This window comes from Hippocampus comes, unplaced genomic scaffold (genome assembly GCF_001891065.2).
Source record: "Hippocampus comes isolate QL1 unplaced genomic scaffold, H_comes_QL1_v1.1 scaffold570, whole genome shotgun sequence".
NCBI lineage: Eukaryota > Metazoa > Chordata > Actinopteri > Syngnathiformes > Syngnathidae > Hippocampus > Hippocampus comes.
The window spans coordinates 351,223-374,165 of NW_017805000.1; the positions used below are offsets into that span (position 1 = coordinate 351,223).

General features: G+C 41.7%; 2 protein-coding genes across 4 annotated transcripts in view; one reads left to right on the top strand and one right to left on the bottom strand.

The window, feature by feature from the left end:
* Positions 1–2,187: 2,187 nt before the first annotated feature.
* LOC109531011 (cadherin-related family member 5) lies at positions 2,188–9,822 on the bottom strand. Its single transcript, XM_019895018.1, has 16 exons — positions 9,606–9,822; positions 8,048–8,153; positions 7,763–7,977; positions 7,420–7,476; positions 7,051–7,143; positions 6,886–6,972; positions 6,698–6,808; positions 6,131–6,301; positions 5,768–5,858; positions 5,591–5,697; positions 4,994–5,194; positions 4,782–4,913; positions 4,196–4,274; positions 3,924–4,114; positions 3,823–3,843; positions 2,188–3,180 (listed from the first exon to the last, which is right to left on the bottom strand). Exons 2-16 carry the CDS (start codon positions 8,115–8,117, stop codon positions 2,320–2,322), a joined length of 2,487 nt encoding a protein of 828 aa, XP_019750577.1. The 5' UTR covers positions 8,118–8,153; positions 9,606–9,822; the 3' UTR covers positions 2,188–2,319.
* Positions 9,823–11,648: 1,826 nt separating this feature from the next.
* Positions 11,649–22,943, top strand: part of kcp (kielin cysteine rich BMP regulator) — a 24,824-nt gene continuing 13,529 nt past the window's right edge. For 2 of the 3 annotated variants that reach the window (XM_019895602.1, XM_019895621.1), the window contains exons 1-17: positions 11,649–12,049; positions 13,025–13,551; positions 14,043–14,115; positions 14,909–15,216; positions 15,592–15,760; positions 17,843–17,901; positions 18,388–18,481; positions 18,849–18,931; positions 19,126–19,222; positions 19,901–19,980; positions 20,050–20,135; positions 20,216–20,306; positions 20,411–20,510; positions 21,730–21,815; positions 21,893–21,986; positions 22,072–22,221; positions 22,795–22,943. The exon at positions 22,795–22,943 is cut by the window's right edge and continues 118 nt beyond it. In XM_019895602.1, coding sequence (XP_019751161.1) covers positions 11,962–12,049; positions 13,025–13,551; positions 14,043–14,115; positions 14,909–15,216; positions 15,592–15,760; positions 17,843–17,901; positions 18,388–18,481; positions 18,849–18,931; positions 19,126–19,222; positions 19,901–19,980; positions 20,050–20,135; positions 20,216–20,306; positions 20,411–20,510; positions 21,730–21,815; positions 21,893–21,986; positions 22,072–22,221; positions 22,795–22,943 — 2,334 coding nt within the window. In that variant the 5' untranslated portion in view covers positions 11,649–11,961. The remainder of the gene's footprint in view (positions 12,050–13,024; positions 13,552–14,042; positions 14,116–14,908; positions 15,217–15,591; positions 15,761–17,842; positions 17,902–18,387; positions 18,482–18,848; positions 18,932–19,125; positions 19,223–19,900; positions 19,981–20,049; positions 20,136–20,215; positions 20,307–20,410; positions 20,511–21,729; positions 21,816–21,892; positions 21,987–22,071; positions 22,222–22,794) is intronic. The other variant, XM_019895611.1, reaches the window with a different exon arrangement.

Sequence of the window (22,943 nt, forward strand, 5' to 3'; positions counted from 1 at the left end):
TGTTCAAAACCTTGGTTTTGTCTCACAATGGCATTTAACATTGACAATTAAGTGATTAGTGTAATATAATACTGGCCATTTTAACTTTTAAATGTTCTCTCCCTTTGTGTGGGTAATTTTCTGACCGTTTTCTGACTTTAACTCAACTTACTGACACGCTGTAATCTCTTTCTCGATCCCCTACTAAGTCTCTTTTCGTCTTTCTCTATATTAATTACAGTTGATGATCGGGAGCCGGTCCTCAGTTTCTTGTGAATACTGTATTGTCAGGCTACTGACATAACCTGCTAGAGAGTAAAAAGTGAATGTGAGTCACAAAGGTGAAAAGTTAAAGTGCTTTATTACATTCACAGATCAAGATAATGTCATAAAGGGTTATCACAGATCAAGGTAATGTCATAAAGGGTTCAAAGCATTTACATCATTTTAAGGGCACTTTTAAAATGCCCTACCCTTTATTTCAGTTTATTACATACCGTAGATTTAGACGGCAGACAGTTTTCACTTTCTGTATTAAATTCAGTTATGTATGTGTTGCCCCAGTTCACGAGCTTAAATGTTGAAAGCAAAAATCATTATACCGGTAGACACTTTATTGCAAATTGTTAGATGACCCTCCTTGTGGGTGAACCAAACACTCACACTAGTAGCAATCATCCCGTTTTCAAGCTCCAAAAAAAAAAAAAAAAAAAAAAAATAGGGGAATTTTTCATCAATCATTTTTTAATTGACGGCTACTTCTTGTCTTTTGATTTATTTAAAAGGTGGGAGTTTGATACACACTGTGACATCGATCCGGTTGATGATTTCTCATACTAATTTGAACACGGATGAACAGTATGTAACATTTGATAAACGTCTGCCGGTGTTTACATCACATCTTCAACATTCTGAGAAAATCACAATGCCCCGTTATTGGTGAGCTGTTTTTTTTTTTTTTTTTTAGAACAGCCCAATGGCCTAATCATGTGGTCCTTGGGGTCTAGTCTAGCTGCTGGCTGTGGCCACCGTGTTGTTGATTCTTTATTTGATCCCCTGCTGAATTTCGAAGTTGGTTCACTGTCAAAGAATTTTATGGCTCCATTTTATGGCTATTTATTGTACTAGACAGAATATTTGTCGAAAACTCATCAAATCACAGACATTATAAGATGTATAAATATTCACGGGTGGATGATTTAAAGTTGGCCAGGCCGATCACGGACGGATCCTTGCTGTAAAGTGGGCACTTGGAGACCTCATTCCACCCCTGATGGTTCGTGTCCAAGTGTGTAATACATTTTAAGCACTAGTCGTGTTAAAACAGGAATCCTCTTCATTCATTCCGAGCATTCCGACCACATGGAAGACATCGCGTTGCTTGTGAGTGATAACACTGTGGCAATGGCTATTTGTTTATACTCCGCTGTCCTCATACCTGTAGGAAACGGTGGAAGACATGGACAAGAATAAAAATGGTGTCATTGACCTGGGAGAGTACATTGGAATTATTTTTTTTTAAATCAAATTAAAGGTAGCATTTTGGTCTTCAAAATAGATTTGACATCACACTGATTGTTCTGTATAAAAACTGATTGCTCTATAAATTAAAAAAAAAAAGGTTTACAAAAAAATAGCTGAATTGCGCTTCCTTCTCTTTAAATACAGTGGAAGCCAAAGCATGGTGGTAGGTAAAAATGATTTTTTACATGACAAAAATCTTGTGGTACATCAGCAACCAAAAATAGCAAAGTTTAAACTGTGATTTCTTGACCTTTGAAATTTTTTTTCTCAGTAAAATATCCACACTCACAACTAGGGACCATTTGGAGTGTTCAATCAGCCTGCCATGCATATTTTTGGAATGTGGGAGGAAACCGGAGGATCCGGAGAAAACCCACGCAGGCCCCGGGGAGAACATGCAAACTCCACACAGGACACAGGAAGGCCAGAGCTGGAATTGAACCCACAACCTCTGCACTGTGACGTCGACATGCTAACCACTCGACTACCGGGCGGCCCGCTATCTTATTTTACTTTTTTCAATTTTTGTTAGTGATGGTAAATTATTTTAAAAGTAATTGGCGTGAAACTTTAAGTTTGAAAGGCTAGACCAAAGCAATTGGTTACATTCAATACGGATCCAGGTAAAGGTGCAGAATGCATGCAGAGCGCAGAAAGAATATCAACCAGTCGTCATTCCTCATTTAGAAAATTCTCTTTAATAGGAAAGATAAGTCTGAAGTGTGGACAGGCTAATTAATTCCTACAATTTGAATCGCGAGTGTTCTCTATTAGGTTAAGGCGCCCCTTGTGTCCACTGTGTATCCATTTCCTCCATCACTGGGTGAACGTGATAAACATGGGGTTGCACCGGGACATTACCCTTAGTAGCTCAGCCTCATCCGCCTCTAATTCGCCCTCACTGTTCTTGTCGGCGTCTTCGTCGCCCAAAATTCCATCGTCATCCTCTGAGTTTTGCGGATGCTCTTCCTGCTCCAGGTGTTCTGGCTGCTCTGGCTGGTCCAGAGACGTGCAGGGCTGTTCCTCCTCTTCGCTCCATCTATGCTCCGAAGGTTCAGGTGACGCGTCCACCATGACCAGCGTGGCCTTCAAGGGTGCCTGCTCGGGGGTGGGCGGTGGCGTGCTTGTCTGTTTGGCTCGGGGCGAGAGCAGTTGAGGCGAGTGCACGGGGTTAGGGGGTGACGCCGCGTGAGGCTTGCTGAAAGGTTTCTCGATCTCAGCTGCAGCGATCCGAGTCTGGCTGCGGGGGACGCTAGCAGATGAGGGCGAGGGGCTGGAGGGGGTCTCTGCAGAATCCTCGGTGGTGTTTGTTTGGGAGTCGAGACAAGTGGAAGGTCCAGCTGCATCTAGTGGAGGCATATCCGAGCTGCTGTCTTTGGGCTCAGCGGGGTTGATGTCCACCGAGTTTGGCCTGAAGGTGGACAAGCAAGACACGTTTCTGGTGGGGGTGGCGACACTATTGCTGAATGTGATGGTGGTACACTTTGCTTCAGCCAAGCTCATCGTGGCGTCAAGGAGAGCTGTCGGGTTGTTGTTGTTGCTGTTGTTGGGCTGGATCGACCCTTGGCAAGATGAAGAGTCTTTGCCCGAGAAACTGAACGAAGGGTTTGTAGTTCCGTAGTCTTCACTGCTGAAGCTGACGTCATCCGCACGTGCTGTGCCACTGCTCGGATTCACCTGGCGTAGCAGTCAAGAGGTGAGCGGGGGTGTCTGGAGTTCTTCCACCATAAGTCAATTGCATCCATTCTTTAACAAGTTGTCCAACCATTCATCTTTCTATCCATCCATTAATTTATTTCATTTTTTGGGGGGATTACACTATTGTGTACTTATCCTCAAATCACTAATCCATTCAATACATCCATTCACTAATCATCCAGTTCAACAGTACATGGTGGATAGACACAGCGGCGTAGTGGCCTTGGGCCATCAGGTCACAGTTGATGTCCAACTCTGCTAAATCAAAATGGCATCTGCTCATATTTTGACAAAACCAAATATTTTTGGGGGCTAGAAAGCAGTAGAATTCATCTAACTAGAATCCCTGCATTGTTTGTCTATAATTTGTTTTGCCCTAATTAAATCATGAAGCACACGTGACCCAGCCATCTATGCATCCATTTAGTCATTATCTCCTCCATCCATTATAGCGATCCATCATTCAAGATGCACTATATTCATTTCCAAAGAGAATTGTAATTGTAATTGTAATACATCCATTCCTAGATTGATCTATGAATCCATCTTTGTTGAGCAAGATTTTGTAGATGCTTACTGTAGGGTACTATCTCTACAGTTTAGCTGTACTTCACAACTCACCAGTTGGAACCATCGAAGACTCTGCGGACAAAACAAGCGTGTTCAGAACACAGAACACTTGCATGCTTTCTAAGCTGATCCCGATTGTGCCGACATCTCACCACATTGGGGTGCTTGCCCTGGGCCACGCAGCCTCTCTCCAGGGGGTCCAGATGGCCCTTATGCTTCCTCTTCAGCCACAGAACCATTATCACGGCGCAGCTTACCACCGTCAGGAAGGCCGTGGTGAGGAACAAGGCTTTGCCTAGGGTGCAACTGATGACACGGTCGTCTACCAGTGCACTCAGAGGAACTGTAATGCAGCGTATACATATCCTGCATAGATTTTATGTTGTTTCACTTTGTGAGGCATTTGAGGAGGGTTCTTACTCACTTGACTGGCTTTCGGATAATACCTCCACCACCACAGTAGAAACAACGGCGTCACCTGACTCCCGGTCTCTCGCCATTACCTGCCACGTATTGATATTGTTGCTATATTGATGTGCGTACACTTTTTGTCTTAGGGTGCATTGTTTGTGGATGGATCTTCCAGCATGAAGCATACTGCTCGGTCAACAAAGGAGTTGCTCAAGAAGAAGCATGTTCAGGTCTTGCAGTGGCGTTGGAGTTTCCAAGAAACGTAATGGATTTTGAGAGTTTTGTATGAAGGAGTGGGTCAAAATACCTCCTGAGCTATGTGTAAACCTGCTGATCAACTACAAGAAATGTCAAATCACCATGCTTACCAGTGAAGGTTTCCCTACTCAATCCTTAAGTAAGTCTGAAAAGACGTTTAAAAACGTCTTTGGGAGTGAAAAAGTTTAAAAATTGATAAATTCCTTTGAAAGTGAGAAAACCTACATATTTACCCGGGTATCAAGTTGTTAACCCTCCACCACCACCACCACCACGGTACACTTAGTTTTCAGCTGACAGCAACACATGCAATGATTCAGTTTTTGGTTGCTGGGGCTTACGTGCAGAAGGTGCTTTTGTCTTGCTTTGAGCTGATTGGCCCGGGCGATGAGGAGCCCCTCCTGTGTGACCCTGTAGATGCTCGTGTGATTGGACGCGGGGCTGAAGGTGAAGTAGATCATCGGATTAAATCCCTGCAAGACAGCATAGGGAGGACAATTGAACAACGGCCAAGGACTTCATTGTACTGTGGATGCTTTGTAGGTGGACCTACATGTTTAAAGTCCTGATCCTGCACATGTAACATCAACGCCCTGTTGCCGTAGGTATAAACCAGGGAGGCGGGATTCTTTGCCGCTGTCACAAAGCCGTGGTATTCAGCCATGTCGAACACTGGATGAAAGCGGTTCACCGCCAGCACACGGACCAGCACAGTGGCAACAGAATACTTCCTGGGGTCGTCATCTTGAAAGGCCTGTGTTACAGAACACTGAATGAGTCCAGTGAGAAGTACTCAGTGGCGGGCATTTTGTCCCTGGGCCTTAAGTGGTGACATAATTGACTTAAGCCACTACTTACCACCACAGCCACCACTATCAAGTCATAATTATAGAAAATTACACGAGACTAAAAGGCAAAGCATTCAACGTAAAAAAAAAAAATCATTCACATATGCATATACTGGAAGTAGTGCAGCCTAAAGAAGAACTTAATTAAGAGAGAAAACTGTTGGGAATAAATTAAGTGAAAACAATTTTACTGCTCAATTATTCAAATTTAGTTTCTGAATGTAGATCAAAGCTTCTGATTTTGTTGATGCCACGAAGGATGGCACAACACCTCTTGAGTACACAATTTGAGTCAATCTCACCATGACTTGAAGATGCAGTGCTGGTGTGGCGAGTCTGTCATTCACCGCCCTGGTGAACCTCACCTCTCCTGTCAGTCGGTCCATCAGGAAACGGCCGTGGTCGTCTCCTGTCACGAACACCACAACATGGTTAAAATTCGGGTTAAAAGATGATCATTAACTATTTTTACTGCACACCTGAGAGTATGGCATAGTTGACTGTCGCACTGAGTCCTCTGTCTCCATCCACTGCATGGATGGGACCAGGAGAGAAATCCAGGACAAAGTCCTGCATCAGAATAAGACATACATCATGTTTTTTTTTTAGTAAGGTACACAGATGAGCTATAGATAAGGCTGAGGAACATACCAGAGAAACTAACAACAAACATACACATCTGGCCAGGATTGTTTGAGTTAATTCCTGGTTTACATCCACGGGGGAAAATGGACTCTTTCTGTTTGTTGCAGACAGTTTCCCTTTGATCCCACAGGTTTATTCACTTCTAAACTACACCCGAGGCCAAAGTTGCTAAAGACTGAAGCCAGACTACAACCAACCTCTTTGCCTTCTGTGACGTTGACGGTGTACACTGGACTGGTGCAAATCCGATTGGTACGGTCCTGAAACAGGAGCGTGCAGGGCAGGAACTGAGGATACTGGTCATCTACATCCTGGACGTCCACCATGATGTCGGTGCTAGTGTTGAAATGCTCAGCCGTGTTCATTTCCTGTCATAGAGTGGCATTTTTGATTGGTAGACATTAGCAGTGTCTTTATGTTAATCAATTTCCCATATCCTTTGTCCTCATTAGGGTAGCAGGTGAGCTGGACTCTATCCCAGCTGACCTTGAGCAAGAGGTGGGGCACACCTTGGTGTGGTCACTCGTCAATCACATTCCCACCTATGGACAATTTAGAGTTTCCAATGAAGCTAACTTGAATGTTTTTGGAACGTGGGAGGAAGGCTGAGTATTGAAGCTTGTGCAAAACATTCAAACTTCATACAGGAAGGCCAGAGTTGAGATTTGAACCCTGAAACTCAGCGCTCCAATGTAGACGTGCTAACCACCAGGCCACCATGCTGCCCTGACGGCATTAAAAATCTGTATAAAAAGAGGTCTTACAGACGCAAGGATGGTGAGAGAGAGCTGAGTTTTGGTCTCATAGTCGAGAGCTTTGGCGAGCATCACCTCACCACTATTGTGAAGATCGATTTTGAAGTAGTCTGCGTCAGGCTGAAGAATACATGAGCATACATTATACAGAATGTCATCATACACCGCATTATCTTCTTCATTGTAGATCAACTTACAGATGACTGGTCAATGGAATAAATGATGTGGTCATTGTCTGCATCAGTTGCCAGGACGGTAAACACGAGCGTATCGACCGGAGTCAGCTGGACAACACAGTAATGTGATTAATTCCTAAAAAGTGCAGGTTTTTTCCTTTTTTTTAATATGTCTGAGTGTCCTACCTCGCTGATAACAACAGATCGGATGGTGTCTTCTGTAAACTCAGGCCAGTTGTCATTCTCGTTGAGAACCTCCACTATGATCCTGGAAACGCTCTGCAGTGACAGTAGCAAACACAAATTTGTGACTATGGTCTTGTGAATGGAGGTTTTTCAGGTCGCTCTGTAATTTTTGTTATGACAGCTTTTTAATGTTATTTCCTTCATTTGAAGACACTTTAGTACTTTCTACTTCTTACTTTGTCAAAATAGAATCGTCCAGGGATGAATCAGTACCACTACATTTACTTATAATGATTATGTAGTACTTGTACTTGAATACAGAGTCTGAGTACTTTTACCACCTCGGCTCTTTTGATGTAAAGAGTGTACCTGAAGCACGTCGTCTTCATAGCATGACAATTCCGCCAACAGCACAGGACCCTGCAGCTGAAACAGAGGAAGCTAGTGGTGTAGTAGGAGTAGGACACGTTACATACATGTCAGCTAGCCGCTAGCTTGCTTGTTCAAATGATTAACAAGACTTAAATCTCGGTGTGTATTTGAGGAAAGACGAGAGTGACAGTTAATCTGGTTGACCCTTTGACTTTCAAGCAGTTGGCTGGCTGGAGGATCAGAGAGATTGTGAGGCACCGTAACATTTAATCCTTTCATGTTTTGCCATTCAAGTCGATAACATTGACAGAGAGATGCATTTAGAGTTAACAGGAAACACCTCTCGGTCAAGAACTTTCTCAGGTGATGAATTCAAACGTATGACTCCTCCATCCAAGAAGAACCAATCGGCGTCTTTCCCGTCTAGTCTCCACTCAACCCCCTCGGCCGGGGTGTCCACCATGAGGTCAGCGACCACTTCTCCGCAGAGGCTGTTTTCCGCCATTTTGGAATAGATGTCCTGACCATCCAAGCAACCTCCCCATCCTGACATCCCTGCATCGCACACGAGAAAGTTCAGAGAAAAAAAGCACTCCTTGGATTCATGGAGGTTAGCGTGATGTACCTGCGACTGCATGTAGACGCAGGAATAGCGTCAGTATGAGTGTCCACTTCAGTCCGGCAATGGGGGCCATCCCTGAGCTCAGACGGGCCTCAGGATTTCGAGGTAGCTGAATGGTGCAAATTAGGGTTGAGAAACAATAGCAAGCAGGCCAAAGGGTGTCTTCTTGCTATTAGCTACTGGGAAGTCAGGAGAGTATTTATTCGATATCAAGGATATCAAAGTAGGATAAGCAGATTAGAAAATGGATGGATATCAAAGCCATTTATTCGATATCCTTGGTTAAATGAAAGAATCATCACCAAATACAGTTTGATTGTATTTATGGTTTAAGTTCATTTACATTTGATCTTTTCGAGATGTTTATTTAAAAATAATTATTTGGTACAATCTTATTTTCCTTTTATGGGCTATACATTTTAATTTAATCATTATTTCAATTCAGTTTGTTGTTATTTACTTATCTCTATATTTAAGTGCAGTGTTACTGGAAGTTTGTAGTTTTAAACCAGCAAGCAAGATTTTAATGTACCCACACTTCACAAATCCCCCGCGCCCCAACCAAGTCAGACTAAAGCTGCGCCCCTCACCGATGTGCATGAATGCGATTCTCAAACATGGCCTGTCAAAGTATCATGTAATCATGAAAATGTGTGCCTCTGATCAGAGAGAGTGCTGCCCATTTCCAACCAACAGTGGTAGTAATAGTAAGCTAGCATTTGTATTGTAGCTAACATTAGCCACAGCCGCTACCTCGATGGCATGACTCATTCGCAGTAAGTGTCACAAACAAATGTAAATACATGCCTGAAATCCATTGTAAATTATAATTGTAGAATTTTATCAGTTTGAAGGTATGTTTTATTTTTTGGAATATACATTCAATCAAAACTTGTAAATAAATAAAATAGGCAGTAAAGACTTTTGTCAAATAGAATTTTTGCTAATGCTACATCGCTGCTGATTCCTCTCAGTTTGCAGAAGTCCTGTTGCTCTGCTTTTACTTCTTCTTCTTATGCCCATTTGTTAGCAAATGCTGGCTTGGCATCTTTTTACTTTTTAGAGGTATCCACCAGTGGAAACTAAATAAATCCAACAAAAAAACTTCAACAAAGCTCCTGAAGCCCAGATTTACAGGTCAGCATGAAGCTGTGGGCATGTGCATTTGATCGGCTATGCGTGTGTGAGTGTGTGGCACATGATTGGTCAGTTATGCCTTTTTTGTCTGGTCAGTTTTTTCCTCGGGTGCAATGGGTTCTTAAAAAAAAAAAAAACAACAAGCAACAACAGCAAAAAGCCCCTTTATATTAAAACGGTGCATAATTTTTCTGTGGCATAAAATAAAATTAAATATACTTTTCAGGACTAAATCCTCTGCTGCGGTTCAGATGAACACTTAGGCCTACTACACAACTGTATTTTTATCATGTGCATGATGGTGATACTTTTAACAAAGTTTGATAACCACTGTACTAAAATACAGAATTGTCAAAGAGTGTGTTTGTGTTAAAGGTGGCTGTCAAGAAGATCTGAAATTGCTCAAACAGCTTCTCATACTGACCTGCTGTTGTCAAATCCTTTGCGGTGGGCGCATCAGCCTCCATGTTCGCTGTCCGGATGGGAAACACATTGCTGCTTTACAAATGCAAGAAAATGCCACTTTAGGACCAACAACTTCAAAACAAAGGTGGCAAGAGAACACACACCCGACCCACCAATGCCTCCGCCCACGCACATTAAAAAGCAGACAGCAGCTTACGGGGGCGTATCGAGGGATAAACGTCAGCTCAGGGGATAAAGCCCTCCAGGGGGTGGGGCTTACCTGGTCAGGGGGTAAAATGGAGCCAATCAGATTACGATGCCAGCAAGATGCTGGCATCGAGGGCCAGACTGTTGCTATCGGTGAATTTAAGAGATTTGTCTGGCTCAAAAGACACCGTTTGACCTTGGGAAACAGATTGTTATGCAAATGAGGCACAGCAGTCGGGTCACAGTTGATTATTAAAAAATTAAATATCCCTTTTGTAGCTTATCGAGCTGTGATGTTATGTGGTAATGCAACGGCGAACTTTTTCCAAAGACCACCAAAATCATCATGACAATTATGCATCTAAAACAAATGTAGAACAGATTTGTGAAAAATAATTGATTTCAAAATTATTTACATGCCCTGCTCTACTGTTGGTCTTTTTTTTCCAGGAAAAAAATGTATTCTGTTGTTACTTGCCGTAAATCTAATTTATCGAGCAAAGAAACTAGCAAATTTTTAAAAAATGCAATTTTATTCTGGAGTATGCTGACTTAGTCTGGAAACGATGATTTTTATAGTTAATTAATTTCCTTCTTTTGTGAAAATATTGTAATGCCCTTCAGTAGTGGAGAGAACGTCACACCAATACAAGAAACAGATATTACAATATGTTGTTGGCAAGGTACACCCTGAACTGGTCACCAGCCAATCACAGAGCATACAAACACCCATTCACACTCACAATCACACATATGGACAATTTAGAGCATCCAATCAACCTACCGTGCATGTTTTTAGAATGTGGGAGGAAACCAGAGTACCTGGAGAAAACCCACTCAGGCACGGACAGAACACGCAAACTCCACACAGGTGGGCTGGATGAATGCTGGATTTATTTTGTGATGCAAAAGCAGTAACGAGGCCTGACAAGGGATTAGTTATCAAACATCCGCCATTTATCTTCTGAAGCTTAATCCACATGCTTCAACACACACGCACACGCACACGCACACGCACACGCACACACACACACACACACACACACACACAAAAAGAGCTTCTGCCTCAATTTATTTTTATTATTTTTTGTTTTGCTTTTCCTGCAGATGTGTTTTTTGTCGTCGTGGCGACAGTTCAATTGCCATGAGGAAAAATATCCCTGTTGTCATGTTGGTTTAAAAAACGCAAAGCGCGCATTCAAACAACGCACCTCAATTAACTTGATGTTTTCTTTGTGTTTGAACAAGCGAGCCGGCAACAGGTGAGGTGCAATTATGAGAGCTGACCACCAGATGTCACCAGAAATCAGAAGTATCGTTAAAGTAAGTGCCCAATCAGTCTCTTCAAGACAAAATTGTCACACAAGTTAGAGTAGCAATATCAGGTATAGTGCCGATGCCAGGATTATTTGAAGGTGTCGGTACTTGTTGAGACTCCTGATACCAGCCACTGATACTTATGGCAAACAAAATCTGACATCCAGTAAGTCCTTCTCAGCAGTTTTTGGCGCTATACTACAGCAGTTTGACAAATTGGCAACTCATCATCTGCTTCAGAAAGAACGTTTTTTTTCCACAATTCTCACCTCCATTTTGCATTTTAGTTTAATAAAATCAAAATTAATAAAGTGGTTAGCTACAGCATATTGCCTGTTGCAGTGGAACACTTCACCCGGGTGACATTTTGACTCTGCCACAAATTATTTCTATTGGCATTATTTCCTTTGGGTGGAAAAAAACCCACATGTTTCTTATCCACTGGGTATCATGGCTCCTCTCCAGTCTCCACACCAGGTTTAGCTGATAGCCAGGGGGATTGAGGAGAGAGAGAGAGAGTTAAGGAGGGAGGCGGGGGTGTACGAGAATCAACACTGCTTGCCCGTGATGGGTGGAGAGTGTCCCAACAAAACGAAGGAAAAAACAAGGGAGGGAAGACGAGTTTGGAAAAAAAAACATTGAGAAAGTGCAAAGACTTCCCGCTCACCTTGCAATTCCTTTCAAGAGCAAAAGAAGAATGAAGACAGCAGAAGGTGACAGTGAGCGCGGAGTGGAGCGGTGAAACAAAGTATGCTGTGTGGCCTTGTGAGGGAATCCAGATGTTTTATGTCCACGCTCTCTGCGTGCTCTCTGGTTGAACCTCCAAACTCAATGATATCATAGGGCAGAGAATGGAGAGTGTCCTAGTGTTGTTGTTGGACATCCTGTGGGTGATGGCAGTGTCTGCACAAGGAGGGTCTGCTCCATATCAGGACAATGGTAAGTGCATTTCATAATCCTTACAACTTTATTCCAGGTCCGAGTATAGTTTGTCATGCACAGCAATACTCCAAATGCACAGTTGCCGGAATATATTCAACTCGATCAGAGTAGACGACCACAATTGTTCCTCACCAACCACCCATCAGGAAGAAGAAAAAAGTTGACTTTAATCACTAGTGTGTTCTTGTGTTCTTGTCCATCTGCTTTCGCTTCAGTGTATTATATGACATGCGTTTAACATTTGGGCTAACTCAGACTTTTGGCATGAGGTCATACGAATTAAACATGGATTTGAAAAACATCACACAAAAATGAAACATGAGGATATGCGATTTAGAAGAAGCATTTTGGATATTGTTGTTGGATTGTATTGGTGACGTCAACCTGTACTCCCAATATGATGCATTTTCTCAGTTCACACAAAATAAGGGTTTGCTAATATAGTTTGGAAATGTTTGCTTTCTTTTCATTCTTTCTGTCTTTCTTTTTTACTTTCTTTATTTCTTTCTGCCAAAATACAACTGAGTGGAATCACTTGAGATGAAAATGTTATTTAAGTAAAATAAGTGATACATACTTTTATTGTATATTTTTAATTCACTCATCACCCTATTACAGTATATGCAATGTGCATCTATCGTCCATCCATCCATCCATCATCCAACCATCCAACAAACTATCCATCCAACTAATCAAAAATCCAACATCCTTCCATCCATCAGTCCAAACAACCAACCGTCCCTCCCTCCATGCTTCCACCCATCCATCCATCTCCCATTGCTATCTCTGCCCCACTGTGAAGTCATACTGTGTTCACGTTGCATTCCATAAATGTTGTAATAGCCTGCAATAAGCCTGCATTACATCCGTTATAAATCAGACTCCAAAACCATTGCAAATAATGCCTCACCTTGCTTATGTTAGCGTGTCAGTACTCCAGCATAATGTCAAGTGTTGTATGTGTTTCCTTAGTGATTGACCTGCTGTCAGCTCTCCATATATCCCACCCAAAGAGCGGCGTGTCCAGACTGCACAGTCCCACGGGGGCCATGTACAGAATCCGTCCCAGAGCGCCTCACCTGACGCTCCCCGCCCAGTATTCCCGAATCCTGCGCTCTGAACTCGAGGGAAGCTTAGGGCTGTATTTTGTGGGCCAGCAGCTGCAGCGCACCAACGTCACCCTTTTGTCTCTCTCCACGTCGTCATCATCCATTCTTTTCCAGCTTACCTCCTCCACCCTGGACGATGTTCTGCATGTGGACTACAGGGCAGGAGGGGCCGTCCAGGGTTTTCTTTTACCCGGAAGGAACCCCTTCTCTTCAGGGGAATGGGTGCGGTTGGCCGTCAGCCTGGAGCCAGACAGGCTTGTGTATTTTGTAGACTGTCAAGACATACAAGTCGTCCTCATAAAACCAGAGCAAAAGTTGGAGCTGGAAGTACCGCAAGATGTCGTTGTCACGCTGGGAAGCACACCAGGGAGAATAGACAGCAAATTTAGTGTAAGTTCTAGCACACGTGACAGATTTCGAGATTTACCTTGACCCCCCCAACCCACCCACCTCAACACACCCCACACAGCAGAATAATCACTCAGGATAATCTTTAGAGACATGCAGTAATCGAGCTTTCCTGACTTTGATCTGGAGGATGGAAAAATGCTCCAATTCTACCCGAAGTTCAACCACATAGGCAGATGTATCTTGCATAAAGGATATCAAAAGAGTAGCCCACAAGATTGAACATGCTTTAACCAGAAAGTTACAAACCAAAGGATTGGGACTAAACAGCCGCAAAGCGAAGTGAATAAGGAAAGCAGACTTCAGTGTAGTTAAAACTAGTTCTCCATAGCAATGAGAAAAAGGGGTCAAGTGGCCCATTAAGGACACATTTAAACTATTCAAGATTGATTGTCAGATCAGAGAGGGAGACGGAGGGAGATGAAGGGAGTGAAGTGCCTCCGTGTGATGTGTTTTGTTTGACTTCTTTGCAGGGTCAGTTAAAAAAAGCAGAGATCTCAATGAAGGCCTACGAGACACGTCCTTGGCACTGTGATAACATAACAGGTAAACATTTCCAACTGCGACAAAAAAGAAATATGAGTGCAAATGGCTGATTATGTTTCAAATGAAAGATGAACTGCATCCATGCATGTGTGTGGTCGTCTGTCTGTGTGATAGTTCGGTTTTCAAAAACGGGTTAGAAGAAAAACAGATGTTGAGAAAAAATAGATTAAATATCGGATTACCGGTAAATTAAAAGATATCATTGAAAATCAGATCTGGAAAAAAAATGATTTTAAAATCAGATGAAGATTTAAAATGTCATGTTAAAACAAATCAGATGAAAAACATATTACCGGATTAAATCAGTTAAAAAATGCGTTGGATTAAATCTTGAAAATGATTGAAAGAAAAAATGATTGAGGGAAGATTATTAAAAGAAAAACATGTGCTTTCCACAAGTCCTTATGTTAGACATGCAACAACACCTTTTTACGTGTGATGTGTCTTTGTTGTGTTCTGCATGTCTGTACATGCGCCTTTGGCGTATGGTCAACAATACATTGTGGAGCGCCAGCATGAGTTCGTGACAATTTAACAATTTCAGTGCGTTGAAGGCCACTTTGACAGTCATTTCCTGCCTCTTGTTTACATTTTTAACATCTTGTCTTGCCATCGGCCACCCGCTAAGCAAACACTTAAGTCCATTAACTCGGCTTGGGAACGTTCCAAGGCCTTGGGCCGGGGGTCCACTGAACACTATATTTGCAGACTAGACCTAAATGTGCTTTGCATTATCGAAGCAATACAAGGATATCTGCATTCTCTGTGTCTTATTTGTTATTTCTTCTTCTAGATGCTCTGCCTGCATCCACTCACAAGCACAGTGCAGATTCACACAACGTCAGCGGCTCAGAACTGCAACGGGAAGCTTCTTCCACCAGCAGTAAAGCCAAAAGGAAGCACAGGGCGCCCCTCCAGAGTGCTCATTATCTAACACACAGCATCCAGAGTGAGCAGCTGCAAAGGGGAGCGGTCCTGGGCCCACCGGGACTCCCTCAAGGGGGGAAGTCCGTTTCGCAGGCCCACGGGGACGAGGGCCTGAGCAGGCTGGAGAGACGGCTGGAGGACCTGGCTCGTATGCTTGACCAGTTCCAAGCTCAGGTGAAGACCATGCGTACTGAAATTTGATTGGACAAAACACACACACACACACACACACACACACACACACACACACACACACACACACACACACACACACTAAGACGCGTTTTGAAATGAAGAAAAAAGTCAGTTGAAAATGAATTGTTCTACTTTCACCCTAAGCTGTCAACGTAGATCCATGCTTCTGATCATTTTTGGGCCAGCGGAGGAGGCCTTGAAGGCCCTGACTGTGCCCCACCAATATATACTACCGTATATATACATTCGTGCTTTTATTTTGAAAATAAGGACATTTATAAGTGACCCCAATCATTTGAACAGTAGTGTGTTCATTGTACACAGTACTGTACACCCTTAATACTGTTGTGACAGAACGAGGAGCTGCAGTTGCGAGTGCGCCACCTGGAGGGATGCGAGTGTGTGCGGCGGTCATGTGTGTGGGAAGGCGCAGAGGTTGAGAACGGCCGACGCTGGCAGACCGACATCAGCACCGTGTGCACATGCACGGCTGGAACAGTCACGTGTCAAGCCAACATCAGAGGTACCTGTATATGTGCAGTGTGTGAAATCTTGGAATTAACGTAAAAGCATCAAATAGAATGAATATTTGCATTCCAAGATGATTCTTCTAGCTTTCTTTGATCCTTAAATACAATTATTCTCTCGTAAAATACAACTGTTGAACAAAATGATCAAAACTGAGCTTACAGGCATCTTTCTTATTCTTCTCATAGAAACAATTCTCAAAACTTCTCACTCACAAGTTTAGTTCCGCCCTTGGGCACCATAATCCAGCAGCGTTGATTTGCGAGGTTTTACCTTTGACAGCCCTTTTATAAATATAGATTATTATTATTATTATTTTGTTATTTAGGAGAACACAATTTTAAGATTTTTTTCCGACGGAGGTCACCAAAGTTGCAGATGACACAGGAAGCTGGTCAAGGTCTTGGATCAACACAGGCTCTGTTGTCTTGACTGAGACAACTGTGTTGGCGTGTGTACTGACTGGTCGCCTATCTGGTTTCATCCCATTAAAAACATTTGGTGCTTGTCAGTCATGACTCACAGTTCACAGCTGGCAAGCGAGTATACATTTTTGTGCGGGTTTTTTTGTGCAGGAGTTTTTGTTTTTATTGGCCTCGTGCGACTTTACAGGGACTCTAAAATGGGATCGGAGGAGTGGGGGGGGGGGGCGCACAGAGGTGTTAAGAGAGATGTCCCTACATAGTAATAATGGGCCTAATCCTCTATTATGAATATGGCCTCAGCAGCTCATGCTCTAATAATCTCAGGCTGTACAATAGGTGTGTCAATTTAGGAGAAGTGGAAGAAAAGTTGCCATTTGTAGGCACAGTAAAGCTCCATAAAGACATGCTTGGATGAATTTGGTGCAGAAGTCAACAGTGACCCCATCAGACAACTTTGGGGTGAAATAAAACGTTCTGCTTCCGTTTTCACTCCCTGTATAGGTCTGGTGTCCAAATACTGATGTCACAATCTCATTGACACTTATGGACAATTTAAATTCTTAAATGAAGCTAACATGCATGTTTTGGAAACGGGTATCGAGGGCAACCGCTCGGAGAACATGTACACTCAACCAAGTAGATAAAAGTCCGGATCTCCCGACCGGAATGCAGACACGCAAAACACTCCCAAGCCACCAGTGGCATGTGAAGCACAGTTGATGCCTAGGGCGCCCGCAGGGATATGTACTATGCCCCCTAAAAATGGATGCAAGATTTATAGTCGACATGCATCTGGTGGACAGTGTTACCTAGCAAAAGACATTTTGTTGCCTAGTATACATTTTTAGTCGACGAGGGGGACACACGCCAACACTCACAGGCGAATGCTCAGGGCCGCCCCCTGCCCTGTTTTTTGCGTCACTGTCTACCACTTGGCCTCTCCAGTGTGAACAAGGTCCTCACATAATTATTTCCTTTTGCCTGCTCTTCCATCTCCCCATTAATTGTTTGTGCATGTTGGCCTGATGAGACTCCAGATGCGGGCACTCCATTCACACACACACACACACACACACACACACACACACACACACACACTTTGATCTCATTCATGCTTGGCTTGCTAGAGGAAATGTTTGTTGGCTTCAGGCCACGCCATAGTCTTCCTCTCTCTGTGATTACTACCTCTACTCCCGACCCTCTCACACACAATTAAAGTCATTATCTCCCAAAAATTCCAAGCCAAGCAAAAGTCATTTGATAAACTCCCACAGAGGCACTGATGTCACTTATGTATGATACGTGATCTACAGGAAATCCTCCAGATAAGTGTGGCCCCCGAGGAAAGCCCATTGAGCATTTGTTCTATATCATGACCATCTACTCGTGCACCCTTGGTCCTCATTCGTGAGGCAGTTCGGTGCACAGTCAACGAATGCATAGTTTTACCTCACTAATGACATTTCATTGACCTACTAGTACGGCATGCAATAGATGTCAAACTGTTAAGGCCAAAGAGTGCACCAGTACCTTAACTTGGACATTGAGGGTATCAATAAATGCTCACATGGCTTTTCCCCTTGAAAAAGTACAGAACTGCGTGCATGATACATGCTACTGTATAACTCCAACATGAATCTTGTTCTCCTCAGACTGTGAGCCACCCGACACAAGAGTACATAACGTGTCCCACAGCGCCAACACGTGTGGGGTGAGTTTTTCAAACACTTACATCCACACCAGACACCACATCTGCAAATTTTGTACTGTAGTACTACCAAACAAGAGATGTGATTTCAACAGAAGGGAAAAAAGTTGCATATTTTAAAGAAAAAAATATTGATTTCAGTAGAATAAAGTAACAATATGAGAAAAATGAAATGTATAAAAGGAGTTAATTTTCCATTAAAATTAAATACACTAATAATATAAGAAATGAAAAAAATATTACTGGAAAAATAACATGACAAGGACAAAAATACAACTATTACTGTACTTGAAAAAAATGTAATTGCAACAAATAATCGTCTGTGAAATATTAATAGTGCCAGCGAAATATTAAAAGACAATCTGAGAATTAGCAATAAATTGCATTTAAGGAAGAAATCATAATTAAGTCAATAGTCCGAGTAAGAAATCATAATGTTGTGTCTCGATACACTTAGAACTGAAATGATTTTTGTTTTATGTAACGCAGGGGGGTGAGAGGGATTGTTCAGGCGTGGCGTGCCCACCGCTGGACTGCACCCAAAGGGAGAGCCAACCTGGAGAGTGCTGCCAGCGTTGCACAGGTAACACATTGCAATGGCAACCTTCGCTCAGATAAACCCCACCCCACAACAATCCTATAGCTTGAAGAAAATAATTAATATTATTTTGAGAAAGACCTTGGACATTGTAGCGAAAATGGTTTTGATTTATTTATTTATTTATTTTTAAAGGTCTTGTATTTTAGAGAAAAAAGAGAATATGGTATCATATATTTTATAATGTTATTATATTGTATAAGACAAAAAGATGTAATGTATGTTAACGAGTTGTATATTTCCAAGTAAACGAGTTCCATATTTTTAAGTTTGTGTTTTTTTTTTTCTCAAAAATATAACTTAAAAAAAATAAATCTCGCTTGATAACACAAGATTGAATTTGTGCGGTCAGGCTGCATCCACTCTGGCGTGCGTTACGACCACGGAGCAAAATGGAGGTCAGCTGAGAGCCCGTGTGATGTCTGCCACTGTTTGGTGAGTGTTTCCCAAACTTTTATTACATGTGAAAAATCTGACAACACACCACCAAACAAAAATGTCCCAAATAATACATAGTGTGTGCTCATGGTGGCACAGAAGTAAATTATTTTGCCTGTCAGCATACATCGCTAGCAGAGAAAGATGAACCACAACAATAAGTGAAATTTCATGTTGTGCTCTGGCCCCAGGAGGGTGACATTCGCTGCGAGAGGGCTCCTTGCCCACCGTTGCCCTGTACCAATCCGGCGCCTCCTCCACACCACTCCTGCTGTCCAGTGTGTGAAGGTGTGTGTGTCTTGCAGGGCTGTATTAGTTTGGGATTTTAAATTAAGTTTACAGTTGTATTTTAAAATTCAGTTTGTTATAATGAGCTTTTAGACCTAATTTGCTACTTTTTATTCCCATGAAAATGCTTTGTTGTAATGAACTTGTCATTGGTTTTAGTATTAGTTTTAGTTTGTTTTTTTTTTTAACCCATATTTGGAATTCCTGTTAAGTGCAAAATTAAAAAAAAAAAAAAAAAAAGATTACTTCCGTAAGTACTGTGTAATAAAGTGCAGTAAACAACAATTCTCATACTTGTAAACTAATCCTGAAAGCTCATGTATGATATTACCTGATAAAGACAAAAACAAAGTCAGCTTTATAAACGCAAATGTAATGACAGTTATATTTAAAAGCATTTTTGAGTTTATTTCGTGAACAAAAATGCTTTTTTTCGTTAGTTTTGGTGAGCGAGTATAATCTCGGTGTCTTGTCCTGTGAATGTGCGTTCGTTTGCGTGACTGCATTGGTGTGTCTTCCAGGCTGCTGTAATGATAGTTATATTTAAAAGCATTTTTGAGTTTATTTCATGAACAAAAATGCTTTTTTTTTCATTAGTTTTGGTTAGCGAGTATAATCTCGGTGTCTTGTCATGTGAATGTGCGTGCGTTTGCGTGACTGCATTGGTGTGTCTTCCAGGCTGTGGTGTCAATGGTCACCACTTCCCAAATGGAGCGGTGATCCCGACAGGAGATCGTTGTGAACAATGCTCATGTGTGGTATGTCCAGCAAATCAAGTGACATGTTTCAAGCGTGACTGCTTAGTCAACATTAACGTTATGTTTCAGGATGGCAATGTGGCATGTTTACCTCATCCGTGTCCTGCCTTGTTTTGTCCAAATCCGGTGCACCACGCCGGAGACTGTTGCCCACGGTAACACCTACTACCCATGAATCAATCAATCGCTTCGATTAGATAAGGACGAGCGTCCACAATGTTTGTGTGACTCGCAGGTGTGATGAGTGCGAGTACGAGTCTCGAGTGTATCTGGATGGACAAAAGTTTCCCTCCACAGATGACCCTTGCGTCGAATGCCGCTGTTCTGTGAGTTGCACTTTGAGTTTGTAGTGTTAAAGGTTACTTTATTTCATGAGCTTTTATTACGTTGATGTGAGTGTGATGCAAACAGTCCATGTGTTTTTTGTCAGGCAGGTGAAGTGTCCTGTGAGCGCACGGAGGCGTCGTGTCCTGCGCCACGTTGCAGCCACCCAGTGAAACGCAAGGGAGAATGTTGTCCAACGTGCAATGGTTTGTTCTCTTTGTTTGGACAAAAAGGTTTTATCATTTGTAAAATCTGCCATTAGCTGGCAACGAGTTCAGGGGTCCGAAGACGGCTGGTGTCGGCTCCAGCATGCCCACAACCCTTGTGAAGATGAGCGGATTAGAAAATAGATGGATGGATGGATGGATCATTTGTAAAATATATATTCAAGAGTGTTTTTTGAACTATTTCTGAGAAAAAAAAATTGTATCTTAAAAAAAAGGTCATATTTTCATAAAGTTCGAGAGACATAGAAAGTTAGACAATTTTAAAAAGGTGATTTTCAAGGGCAAAAAATCTTGAAAAAATTATACATATATATATATATATATATATAGAGAGAGAGAGAGAGAGAGAGAGAGAGAGAGTTTATTATTGCCTTTTTATATATTGCCTTTTGGCAATATTTGTGTTTAAAGCTAACATGAAGCTAGCAGCATGTAGCAATGATAATATCTGCAGTGTATATATATATATATATATATATATAAAATACAGAGAGAGAGACAGATTAAAAGGAAAAAAGGAAGTCATAAGAAAAAAGTGCCATTTCTAGAAATAATTGATGTATTCTCAAAAAAAATGTCAAGGAATATCTAATTATTTTTTTTAGGATAAAATTTATACCGTTTTTAAAAGTTGCATATAAAAAGCAGTTTATTTTCATTGTTTATGAGACAAGAAGTTGTTCATTAGCAAGAAAGAGCTTATAGTTTTTCCAAAAAATAAAATCTACACTTAAAAAAAAATCTGTATATTTTTCAGTTAAAAGCTCATGTATTTTCAAGAAAAATGTACTTTATTTTTCAGGAAAATTTCAGAATTTTTATGAAAAAAAAGTTTATTTTTAAGAAAAAAGTTGTACATATTCCAAAAATATTATTATTTTTTTTTTACAGTTTCAAGATTCGAGTAGTTTTCAAGGAAATAGTCATATTTTGTAAGAAAAGAGTAGGAATTTTTCTGGTAAACCTTTGAAAACAATCATTTATTTTCAATGAAAAATGTGAGACAAATTTTATATATTTTCAAGAAAATGTTTTTTTTGGACAATTTTCATGAAAAATGTCCAAATATTTGCATGATTTTTTTTCTTGTACTGTTCAGAAACAAGTTATTTATTTTTTGGGATACAAAATGTATACAATATATTCAAGAAAAATTTTGTATACTTTCAATACTTTCTGGACGTGTCTGCTCGGACAGAGTGCGAGTTTGAGGGGCGGGTGTACGCTGACGGAAAAGCGTTCGTCCCGCCTGGAAGTGGCCCTTGCCTGCAGTGCAAGTGTAAGGCAAGTCCTCACTCAACCACCGTTTATATTCCTTGACATTCCGCATGGCTCTGCAACGTGCGTTTACCGCATTACAGAGCGGCAACGTTGTTTGCCACGAAGAAAAGTGTCCTCCTGTGCGATGCTCCAACCCCGTACGAGATCCGCATCGCTGCTGCCCCTTCTGCAAAGGTAAAGCCGCCCTCAGTCGGTCTTAGTGGCCACTTTATTAAGCACACCGCACTGAATGGATGTTATCATCTTAATCCCCACGCAGAATGCGTGCTGGACGGATCCGAATACGAAGACGGCTCCGAGCGGCACCCCGAGGATCCGTGCTCTAGCTGCAAGTGTGAGGATGGAGACCCCCAGTGCACCCGCATCCACTGCCCCCCCATCACTTGTTTGCATCCCACCAAGACCGCAGGTAACTAAACATATTTGTGTGTAATATTCTCCCTGTATAATATTGCAACATGATAAAAATGTGTAGAAATCTGAAATAATAATAATGAAAATTTAAAATAAACTATTCTTGCAAGAAAACATGAATAATATAAAGAAAAAGTCAATACTCTAATTTAATTTTGAGAGTGAATTTAATGTAAAAATAAAAAAAAAATTGTCATGAAAATGTGATATTTTTAGACGAATGAGATGTATTATTATTATTGTTATTATGATGCATTTATTTTTAAAATTGAATCATATTATTACATGTAAAAAGAAAAGTATCATAAGAACAAATGTGAAAAAATATAACTATTGTTTTATTGCATATGACATGATAAAATATTATATTTCTGAGAATAAAATAAAATATTGAAAAAAAACATAAGCGTTGCTAAATACAAGGGAAAGTCATCATAGTGGAATAAAGTTGGAATCTTGAAAGGCAAAAAGCTCGTGTGTGTGTGTGTGTGTGTGTGTGTGTGTGTGTGCGTGTGTGTGTGTGTGTGTGTGTGTGTGTGTGTGTGTGTGGGGTGCGTTCCTTTATCAGGTTCCTGCTGTGCAGCGTGCGACAGCTGCACGTATCATCGCCGTATCTACGGCAACGGACAGACGTTTGGGACGCCCGAGCAGCCGTGTCACATCTGCACCTGCCTGGTGAGCATGCCACTGACACATTCCACTTCACACTCCTTCCTG